At 33.6% G+C, this 12,216-nt stretch overlaps 1 protein-coding gene across 8 annotated transcripts in view; it reads right to left on the bottom strand.

The window, feature by feature from the left end:
* Positions 1 to 6,783: 6,783 nt before the first annotated feature.
* Positions 6,784 to 12,216, bottom strand: part of BCLAF1 (BCL2 associated transcription factor 1) — a 28,181-nt gene continuing 22,748 nt past the window's right edge. For all 8 annotated transcript variants that reach the window (XM_010965622.3, XM_045524765.2, XM_010965623.3 and 5 more), the window contains 2 exons: positions 9,542 to 9,754; positions 6,784 to 9,382 (listed from right to left, as the gene is read on the bottom strand). In XM_010965622.3, coding sequence (XP_010963924.2) covers positions 9,377 to 9,382; positions 9,542 to 9,754 — 219 coding nt within the window. In that variant the 3' untranslated portion in view covers positions 6,784 to 9,376. The remainder of the gene's footprint in view (positions 9,383 to 9,541; positions 9,755 to 12,216) is intronic.

The raw sequence follows: 12,216 nt of genomic DNA, 5'->3' as shown, positions 1-12,216 counted from the left end.
TCAGTATTTGTTGAATAAAATAATTGTATATGGGATGAGAGAAAACAGACACCAAGAATGATTTGAAACTCAGAAACTGGCAGAGCAATAGCGATTATAATGACAGGTCCAATAGTCTAAGCGAGGTAAGGATGGAAGGGGCAGGAAAGGGCTGTTGGACAATGTACAAGTAGAAGGCAAATGGATCAGCAATCCTATATAGAATTTTCTCAAGCTCCTTATCCTTCCCTTTTGCTCTTCCTTTCCAGTCTGATATGAAACAGCACATAATAGGGCCAAAAGAGCATCCCTTGAGAGCATGAGAAGGGAAACCAGTGCTAAAGCTCCTTCAGGATGCCCTATTAATAGAGCTCAATGTTCAACTTTAGGTAACAGCAAGGTAGGCCCAGGTCAAATGCTACATCTTCCATGAATTCTTTGCTGACAATTTCCCCTTAAAATTAATTGTTCAGAGATCCTTCCTCCATTTTACATTTACTTAAGTATTCATACATACCACATCTTGATACCTTTTTATGAGATTTGACATTAAGATTTTTTTATTATTCACTTTTAAGTGAAATTATTTTCCTGAACTTCTAGAATGATGTAGAGTTCAGTAAAACTTTTTTGGCTTTACAGAACTACCTTTTCTGCCATTTTTGAGTAGTGTCCAGAAATATGATGGCATGTTTTCTAAGATTTTCCTGGCCAAATTCCCCTTCCCAGTTGAATCTAAGCCCTCTCCTCTGTCTACTGTCTCTACCCTGCTCATTGTGATTCCCCTTTCATTAATTTCTCCTCAGTGTGGGGTCCTGTCCCTAAAAGGGAGTCTTGTCTTTACAAGTCCGATTTGAGAGTTCACTGAGGTGGGGGATAAACTACTTCAGCCTCTCCCATCCTTACTGGGGGTACCTTGTGCTCAGTACCGGAGAGGACAAAACCCATTTCAGTAGACTTATTTGAGATTCTCCTTTTCTCAAGACTGTCAGACGCTACCCCAATTCTTCCTTCTACTCACACCAATGCCAGGCAGGTTGGTAGTTTGTCCTCAACCTGGTATTTGTGGGTCCCTGGGAAAAGCTTGTCACCTAGTTTAATAGCAAATGCTGTCTAAAGATACTTGGTTTTGTTATCTAGATGTATGTTTCCATTTCCCCAGAACCACTAATAATACATTATAGTTAATCATCACACTGTGTTCTGGATCCCCAAGACCAATAACTTTATCTGACTTTACCCTCAATGCTAGGCATACTTTCCCAGTGAATAAATGGAGAGAGGCTGGTGGCTGGTTTGAACAAAGACTAGAAAGATGTGTACTCAGTCTTGCCAACTACCCGGTAGAAACCCATTAGCCTTAAGTTATAGGTGATTAGAACTCAAATTATTACAATTATCTCAAGTAATGGGGTAGAATACAATATAACATTCTACCAAGTAGGCAATAGCCTCTCCAACCTTAACCATAGGGTCTCATGAAAAGGATACCCAGATTGGGATGCATATGCTCAGAAATTTCACTTAACCACTTTACATTTCAAAAAGAAGAAAAATATTTAGAGCCTTTTTCCTTTTGTTCTGCTGCCTATACTTGAAACCTCTCAGTGGCAAGTAAGTAGTAATGCAGTACACTTAAACTGACCAGCACTATTTAAAGACTACATAACTCTTAAAGGTTCATTAACACTGTACAATTGTTTATTCAAAAAATGTATTGACACTCAAATTAAGACCAATGTCCATCAACAGATGACTGGATAAAAAAGTTGTGGTATATTTATATGATGGAATTCTACTCAGCCATAAAAAATAATGCCATTTGCAGCAACATGGATGTACCTGGAGATTGTCATTCTAAGTAAACCAGAAAGAGAAAAAAAAGTATTTATACAATATATTACTTATATGTGGAATCTTAAAAAAAAAAAAGACAAACGAACTTACAAAACAAACTCACAAACTTATGGTTACCAGAGGGGCAGGGGGTAGGAAGGGATAAATTGGGAGTTCAAGACTTGCAATTACTAATTAGTATATATAAAATAGATAAACAAGTTCATACTGCACAGAACAGGGAACTATATTCAATATCTTACAGTAAATTATGGTGAAAAAGAATACATGTATGTTCATGTATGACCAAAGCATTATGCTGTACACCAGAAATTGACACACTGTAAACTGACTATACTTCAATAAAAATACATTAAAAAAGACCAAGATTTTCCTTGATATTAAAACCATGTTTCAAGTTAAATTCTTCTGAAAATCTCCTGTTTTTTGGTATTGACAATAAAAATGATTCAGTAACCTAAGAATTGAGATTTACTACCTATGTAGCTGTACCTACTATATAAATTGCTATTCACTTGTGGTATATTAAAATCACAAAATCTAAGTTAAATGTTTGTCTAAAAGCAAGACTTATTTTATTTGGACCTTAAAATAATTTGTATAAAAAGAAAGCCTAGGTTACTGTACTTAGTGTTTCTGAGTCCAAAAGTCCTATGTGTTTATTAGCTACTCATACTATTTTTGAACAAAAATATTCTACTACAGCTAGACCTTGCTAAAAGAATAAAAGTGAACTGCTGCTTGATTTTTCTGGTTCCATTATTTTTAAAAGATTCATATGATTTAATGGATTCTGTCATTTTTGATATAATCATGTTGACAAATACATATGCCTTGACTCTTGTTAGTCACTTAAAGAGTTGGTTAAAATCCAGAGCAGAGAAAAAAATGTCCTTCCAGTTTTACTCTGCTCTGGACCATCCAGTCCAGTTATCAGTACTCTTAACATTTCCATTTAATCCTTTTCAATTTTAGCAAAAATCAACTCATAATTTTTAATACTGACATGGTCCAAGTAACAGGAATTTTTCAAACTTTCCTTCATAAAAATCCCAAATAACTTATTTTGATTGTCTTAACACTTAATAGCAAGTTATTTGTCATCCAAAGATTTGGCATGTCTTATTAAAAAATATCAAAGTTCATTCCTATCACAATATTGAAAAACTGTAGCAATAATACAGCACTTCTTTTTGTCACTATATCAGTTATAAGTTTAATAAAGCAAACACCTGAGAGTAAAATGCAGTTCTTGATCTTAAGCAATCCAGAGAACTAGAAAAAATTTTGCTTCAGATAGCACAGCATTCCTTCCAGATTCTCCATACTTCTATAAACAGAAAACTATGTTATTCACAAGCTGCCCACTCTTTTTAAGTATCTAGCTGTGAAAATCAGTTGAGACAGTGAGTCTACATACCTATTACTTTTACCTACTGGCTCTGATTCTGCCCTGCAAAAACAGAATACATTAAAGTGATGAGACTGGATAAAGTGGTATCAAATGCTCTTCCGGGTCCTATATGGTTTGAGTTTGACTCTATTTCCCTTGCTAAGGGAAAGCCCTTTCAAGTACTTGAAGACTGCTATACTCATCTCAGCCATCATTTTTCTACAGTAAACATACCTTTCCCAATTAATCACATGACAGTATTTCAGAACTCAAGCTTCTGGTTCTCCGACCTCTAAATATACTAAATGTTTTCTCTTAAAAATATATTAAACACTTCTCCAAAACAACACAGAAGAGGCAACTTGAGGCATTTATAAAAAGATCCAACTCTTCTGTTCATAGCAATCTGAACTCTCCCGTTAAGCACATTTTTAAGGTAGCTTAGATGGAATTATGTTTCAGCAAGAGCCATAAATCGGCTTATGCCAATCAAATGCCAATCTCTCCATATAATGCAGTTATCATACTTTCATTTATACTCAAGGAGCACTTACTACATGTAGTATGTACACCATACACAATGCAAAGTGCTAATATTTACTCTAGCAAAGCAAAACACATAAACAATCAGTTGCTAGCCTAAAAAAACGAAGACAAGAGGGCTTTTCAGATTTTTTTTTCCCTTTTGCTAGGATTTAAGATTTTAAGATACCTAAGTGAACAAGGAGTGGGATAAGGCAACAAAGCAAAAAAAAAAAAAGAGCTCACCTTGAGGGAACAGGGAATTCCTGCAGTTCACCTTGACTAAGATTTAGGCAACGAGAAGACACTGAAGAATTTTTAGCTTATTTTAGACAATTTTCAATTGAAAAATGTCCCACAGATGGCGATTAAGAAGATGAAATTTAAAAGTTCAGGTGTCCAAACTAGAAGACTAATGCAGCAACTAGGGCAAATGATAAATATCTTTACCAGTTACCACAGCAGTGAAAATGAGCTGACATTTTTGAGTCTGAAAGTTGAGTATCATCACCAAACATAGGAGTAAAAGATAATTATAAACTGACATTAACCAGTTAAATGCTGTATAAGTATCTCTTTATGCATACATTTGCTGATATTCCATTTCTTTCCCCCCCACACACACAAAAAAAAATTCCAACTGTATTTAACATTCCCCTCATGGCACCCTTAGAAGTAGCCTGGAAGTTTAAGTTTCTAGTTTTCCCTTTCCAGTATAAATACGACAAAAGAAAAACTATGACCTCCCATAATCAAGGACAAGAGAAGTTTGCAACTAAACTACTATTCTGGAGGGTGAAAGTGGTTTTTGTTTTTTGTTTTTAACATTTTTTTATTGAGTTAGTCATTTTATGTTGTGTCAAATTCCAGTGTAGAGCACAATTTTTCAGTTATACATGAACATACATACATTCATTGTCACATTTTTTTTTCACTGTGAGCTACCACAAGATCTGTATATATTTCCCTGTGCCATATAGTATAATCTTATTTATCTATTCTACATTTTGAAATCCCATTCTGTCCCTTCCCACCCCTCTCCCCCTTGGTAACCACAAGTTTGTATTCTATGTCTATGAGTCTGTTTCTGTTTTGTATTTATGTTTTGTTTTTTTTTTAGATTCCACATATGAGCGATCTCATATGGTATTTTTCTTTCTCTTTCTGGCTTCACTTAGAATGACATTCTCCAGGAACATCCATGTTGCTTCAAATGGTGGAAGTGGTATTCTTTATTTTTATCTGGGGCCCTTTACAAGCCATGGAATTTGCAATTACTAGAACAGTATCAAGAAGTTACCATTGCCAAATACACAGTTCATGCTGTTAATATATAACCGTCATCACCTAATTGTACAGTGTACTTACTATTATCTACTTTTATTAAAGGGAGGGCTCATTATTGAACCAAAAGAGATTACTAAGAAAAATCTGATTCCAATTTTAGGAGAATAGCATAAAGACTTACCTACCCTTTTCTACTTCAAGAACCCAGATTATCTTCTGCATTTTAAGAGCACTGCAAATCAGTTCACAGATGTGAAACATCTCAAGTGTCCTTAGAAAAAATATTTTTCTTATGTACAGATCATTATAATTAAAGAAACATTATTTGGAATTTTTCTTCTAGTAGTGGTGAAGTGCCATTCTAATGCCTGTTCTTTCTCTTTTTTAACCAGTGGGATCCATTTTTAAAAGCTAAACTATAAGGAGGTAACGTAACAATATAAAGAGAACTAGTACACTTAATGTACAACTTTGGCTTCATTTGCATAACTGACACACACTAATCATAACTGAATGTTTCTGAAAAACATGAGTTCAGCTCCTAAATCTAAACAATCTCTACAAAGGCTCTCAAGTCAGACAATGGAATACAGTAACTTCTATATATTCCTGGATGCCAATAATCGAGTAACAAAACCTTTTCACTTAAAAATTAGGAGTCTATGTTAATGAAGTTTTAACATCTGCCTCAATAAACTGAACCATTAGACCCTGACATTCAGATTTAACAATAATGATTTCAACTGAGAACCCTACATGTATGGAACAGATAATACTCCAAAATTTTGTTGAGGGATGTATCACAATCTACTACTCAGACTGACTCTAGTCAAATACAGTTCCATGACAGTGAAGTTTATTTCTCCATGTGTCTTCCCTATTTAGCAACTTCATAAACTCAGGTAATTCTTTGCAATTCTCTTTCTGAATGTGAAAGGAATATTGTTCCACATGGAATAAAGTATATCCCGAAGGGATTCCAGTTGAAACTCAAAGAGAAAAAGAAAAAAGCAACTCTTAAAAAAAAAGTTAAATAATTGTCCCCAGTAAGATAACACACTTTTACAAAGGTAACTAGTACATAACGTTAAAATTATCCAGTATAGTTGGGCATACACAGAGTTATTTCTTTGACAAAGTTTTAAAGGGATAATTTGCAATTTATATTAGGCAAAACTTATCTGTCTTAGCACAAGTATTTGTCAAAATCTTTTGTTTGAAACTGCAGAATGGCTCATTTTATATTTCAAATAACTTAGAAGATGGGCATGGTAATAATTACACCAGATCTTACTGAAAAGCGAACAAAGACACACACACACACACACACACACATAAAAACCACATCAAAAAAACACTCTTCAGTTATCTACTGACTACTACTATTTTTAGAAAGAGGAGAACTAATACTGATTCTCCACCATATTATAGCTGACAAGTTCCTCTATGAACACGGGAACATGAGAGGTAGACTAGAATTCTATCTGGAATTCTTGTGTTCTCTAATAATGGCTTGGAATTATCCACTACAGAATTTCCCATTTTCCCAGGGGAAAAAGAAAAAAACAAATAGGGATTTGAGCAATTTTATAAAACATTTATCAACTCCCCCCCAAAAAAATCACACTATACCAGTAATTATACTAACAGATGAGCTGGTATTCTAAAATCTAGAAACAAGCCATGGAAATCAGTTATATAGACAGACAAAGAAATAATCTCAAAATCAGGTAAACAAACAACAGTTATTACCACTTACAACATTTTATTGGCATATGACAATTTACAAGGGTCCCTGTTGCATTATACATCACACTGAGTAAGAATCGTTTAGCCGTCTACATTCATTCTTATTGGGTATATTTTTACTCAAATTATAACTGAATTCCCAACACTTGATCTTAACTGTGACAAAAGGGAACAACAGTAATTTCTTGAAGTAGGCTGCAATTGGAAAAACAAATTTTGCTTTTTATATTAAAATTCCTAGGATGTTGAGAGAGATACACACCTAAGGACTGAGTCATGGCCTTCTTAAACAGCTTTCTTAATCCTTTCTGGAAGTATCCTTTGGTTCATTTTTATTTTCCTTCTCTAGGCAAAAAGAAGCCTGTTAATGCAGGTATCAGAGTTACTATATTCTGGCACTTGTAAAAGAACCATTCAGCTTTTATAACATGTCGTGAAGTGTGGAGTTAAACTGTGGTTTAAAAAAATTCACACAGGTTACTTTTTATGTGCTTGGCTCTGAAAAAGTTAACACCCACAATGGTATTCTATCGCAGTGTTTCCACAATCACAGTTCTTACTATATTCTGGTAGGATACTTTCCTCAATTTTAATAAAAGTAATCAAATCATGTATATATTTGGGTTAAAGCAATGCATTTGCACTTAAAACATAACCTCCTGACAGGACTTTTCACGTAGCTTTTTCCCCACTCCCTATTAAATAATTTCTCAGTAATCTCCCTTTCCCTGCTGTCTTATGTGGAAAAGCAAAACTGCACATTTATAGTCATGCATAAATTCAGTAACCTAACCAGTAACTGCTAAAGTAAAGCTAAATTTATTTGTATAAAATAAAATGGTTGTGAAAATTTTCCTGTCATACAGATCAAATCCATGTTGCTTCAGCATGTAATTAAGTATTATTCTAACTAGGAGAGTATTAGTTATGTCCTAATTAATGCAACACATACTTGCTATGACAGTATTTCCTCTGCTCTAACAACTTCAGAAGAACAAAATAGGAGAAATCATGCAATACTTAAGGATCTTAGGGGCATGAGCATCACATACATTGAGTTTTGTTTTCATATTTTTCCCTCTTACAGCTCTTAGCTAATGTTCCTGACTGCAATCAAGGTGCTAGAAGAATTGCAAATCATCAGTGAGAATGGAAGAGCCATACACTTAAGATGTTTAAAAGTTTACACTAACAGAATAAACATTAGCCCCTTTTAATGTAAACATATACAACTAATTTAGATGCTGAATTAGCAAATGAAATTTGACTACTTTTATCATATATGATTACAGAGCAGACAGATTTAACACTGAAATGTACTATTTTGGATTTTCATTCCTTTTATGAGATACCAGCATAAACACAAAGGTAATTCACATTTGAAATATTATCTATCTGAATAGAACCCTTGAGAAGAAAAACCCATTTTACAAACTGCAATTGAAATATGGAAAAAAAATAAACAAGTTAGATCAATGCTGCAACAAGCTTCCTGTCAAATTTTTTATTGATGACATTTGAAAAACAAGTTACTTAAAATACTACTAATGAACAGTATATTCTGTTCACCTATTTTTCCTTATGGTTAGACTACAAACTAATGATTCATCTGTTCAAAAGCTCAAATAAATATGTAAGATATGAAATCAGGTACACATCTTTTTAACGTATCAGGTTATTCTGCAGGATAATCCTCTTCCACACCAATACCAGGATTATAGGTTTTGTCTTTTTTTTTTTAAATAAGACATTTGGTAGCAATGGGGTTTTTATTTGTATTGTTACAAACCAGTTTCCTTGCTCAAAAAATAGCTGATATCTAAGACCATGACTCAAAACTTTCAAATAAAAACAGAAAGAGAACACTGAATTTTGAGCTTAAATAATGGCTCCTAAGATTTTTATAGGCCACTGTTTGCTTTCAGTAAAAAAAAAAAAAACAAACCAAAAAACCTCATACTTTTCAATCTAACTTTTAAAAGCTTGTACTATTTTTTTTTAGTTATTGGCAAAGCCTTTTTTTCCTTTCTTAAACATTTGCTTAGGTGTTAAACTAGCTTAGTTTACCAAAGTAACAATTTTTTCTGTGGTATACTTCAAAAATTAGTCACCCTACAATGTAGTGTGTTTGAATTAAGGAGAATGTTAAATAGATGTATACCATTAAAGTAATTAATGTGGTCTCTATAAACAATTGCCGTCCAGGGTATGTAGAGCTAACGTTTACTTCAGAATAATCATTAACAAACAGGGAGGGAAGAGAATCAGAACTTTCACAGAGCTGTACTTGACCATATCTTATAGACAAAGCAGAATTACAATGCATGTAACAAAAACAGTAAAAGTATTTTTTTAAAAGTTGATAGTTACAAATATGGTACGTAACAATTTTCTACTTTATTTCAGTACAATTTTCAACATACAGTCTACTATTTTTCAAGATATTTGAAGACTTAAAACAAAATTTCTCTAGACTACTTGCAAACAGTAAAATTTAAGTAAAATGCTTACATTCTTATTTGAAAACAAAAATGTAAAAAAATGGTGGGTGCAAGTTCTGTTCTCTGTTGCAATCTCACTTCAGATTTATTATTCCTATTTTTAAAAAAGAGAGAAAATAAAGATTAGCAAAAGTACGAAGAGTAAAAATGATCCAAAATAATCACTTTTCCTAAAAATTAAATAAATTGGCCCACCAAACCCATACATATAAAGAAAATCCGTTAGAATCACCAACAAGTTGAAAATTTCTACCTTTTCTTCTTTGCGCCTGTCCTTCTTTTCTTCATTATTTTCCATGGTCTCCTCTTCATCTTCAACAATCCCGTCCCCTTGGTATTTATCATGAGTCCATTTTGGACTGCTACCTGATTTTTTGAAGTTAAAGCGCCCTCTGCCACGCTGAAAGGTACCACGACCTCTTCCTCTTTTGGCCCAATAATCCACACCATCATCTCTGTCATCATGCTACAGAAAGGTTAAAAAACAATCATCACTGAAATATCTTTTTTTAAGGAAGATGACTATATCCCTAATAGTAAGTCATGGCAAAAACTTTCTGCAGATTGGATATGAGATTGGTACTGTTCTAAACACAACAAAACAAAACCAATGAAATTGAACTTTTTAACAAACATATACTGCATCGTGAAAGCAAGTAATTACATCTTATTGCTTAGTAACCCAAGCATTTGAGAGACCAGATAATTTTTTGGAGAATCTCAACTGCTAAATTACTGCCAATTTCCTAATTTTTACTTTTTTGCTTTCCATTATTATTTCAATGTATGTCTACTTATTCATACACTGCATGTAAATGAGATATTTTCCTCACAAAATTAGTCATAAATATGCGACAAAATATAAAAAACGTCATTACAACATTATCAGTAACATTAACCAAATAAAATAGGTGGTTAGAATTATACCTCCCATATAGGAACAGATTTTTAAAATCCTGAGATTTACATCTAAATCAGTATGTATTACACGTCAATCTTCTGGGCAAGGGAATCTCACATGCCAAATCACAACAGCATGGTCCCTAGAGTAATACTTCAACTTACTTCTTCACTAACCTAAAATACTGCAGCTATTACATTCCAATATTAATTTTTCATTAACTGTATCCAAATATAAATGTTTCCCAAATTACAAATTATTCCATTAATCAAAACAATCTGCAGAACTGAAAAGTACTTGACTTTGTGGGTGAGCAGATGAGTATTACATCCCAAAATACAAAAAGTCAAAGTTCTCCTGTAATATAATTCGATTAACTGCTGCCCACCTCAAATTCAGGTTTATACCTACAAAATGGGAATGATGCCCCTCTGTAAGACGACAGGCATAATGCCAACAGTATTGCATAACACGGAGTACTGATACTGATCAACTGTCCAAAAGACACTAAAACATTTTTTAATATATTGCATGAGCACCTTTTTAAAACATGGAATGTGCCTTTGTGCATATTCATGTAATACAGATCACCCTTCTGCATGATTTGAAAAGTTCACACATGTAATTAACAGACTGTAAGAAAGAGTTCTTACCAATTTCTAATAATCTATCAAACCAATGAAAGATGACTAGCTAAAGGTATGCATGGCTCGAAGAATGAATGTAGGAACTATCGTAAGTATAAATTTCAATGTCAGGAAGTTTAACTGTAAACCCAGAATAAACTATTTTACAATAGTCTGCCTCTCAAAATAATATGCACATACAATTACATTAATTTCAGGATTCCTTTTGGTACTAGCACAACTAATTTTATAGAGTTTGTGGTTTTTTGTTTGAGGTATTTACACAGTATTCCATGGACTTGTAGGAAGAAACAATTAAGTTTTGAAGCCAGAGGCATGGGTTTAAATCTTAACAGAAACTGTGTAACTTTACTTCCTCACTTTAAAAAACAAGATAACCTTGAAGGAACACAAATGATCTGAAAGTGCCCAGCCCAGTGTCTGACAAGCAAGCACTCAAACCATGGTAGTATTAACAAAGCTTATAGGGTGCTTATTACTAAGAATGAGGCACTGTTCGGAGCACTTTCCATGTATTTACTCATCTAATCCTCAGAACAACCCTGTAAAATACTCTTAATTAACCCCACTTTAGATACAAAGAAACTGAGGCACAGAGAAATTAAGTAACTTGCCCAAGGCTACAGAGCCAGTCTTTTCCACTGCCTCGTATGCCCATCATCCACAGAATACATTTCCCAGCTATCTTGGTGACAGTAAATGATTACCATACGAGGTAGCTAAGAGTTAGCTGAAACAGAAATAGAAATAGTGGCAAAGCTAGACACTAGAGTTTAACTAGCCATTACTTTTAAACATAAAATCATCTGAAAATAAACAAAACAGAAGCTAGAAGATTACATTTTTTCAGAGGGTATCCTAGCAGCTACCTAAGTGACATTTTGTTGCTAAGCATAATCCTCAAATTCTTACATCCAAGATTTCACTCTTACTACAATTTTAAAAAATTACTTCACAGATGATAAAGGGGACATTAGATATTCGTAATACACAGCCAAAAATATGTTAAGAAAGGAGGCCATATTAGAACCAAGACCTTCTGAATCCTATTTCTTCCTTACAGAATGATTGAGTTTCAAACAGTTAATTTATTAAAACTCCAATCCAAACCCCTTTCCCCACCAAGGATTTTCTTTTCCTCAGATGACATCAACTCAACATCAAGAATTTGCCCATATCAGTACTTTTGCACTTGCTCCAACTCTTCACATACTCTCACCCCTGAACAGAATTTCAGGTTCTAACGCCGTTCTCCTTCCTGGAGTACTTATTATTGAAAACATTACTTTATCTCTGCATAATTCAAAGTTCTGAAATGGGGAGTTTCAGATAAGAAAACAATAAATGAACAAATGTTATTACTCAGGACTAGAGGAAAAA

The sequence above is a fragment of the Camelus bactrianus genome, chromosome 8 (genome assembly GCF_048773025.1).
Source record: "Camelus bactrianus isolate YW-2024 breed Bactrian camel chromosome 8, ASM4877302v1, whole genome shotgun sequence".
Taxonomy (NCBI): domain Eukaryota; kingdom Metazoa; phylum Chordata; class Mammalia; order Artiodactyla; family Camelidae; genus Camelus; species Camelus bactrianus.
This window is presented reverse-complemented; position numbering and strand designations above follow the sequence as displayed.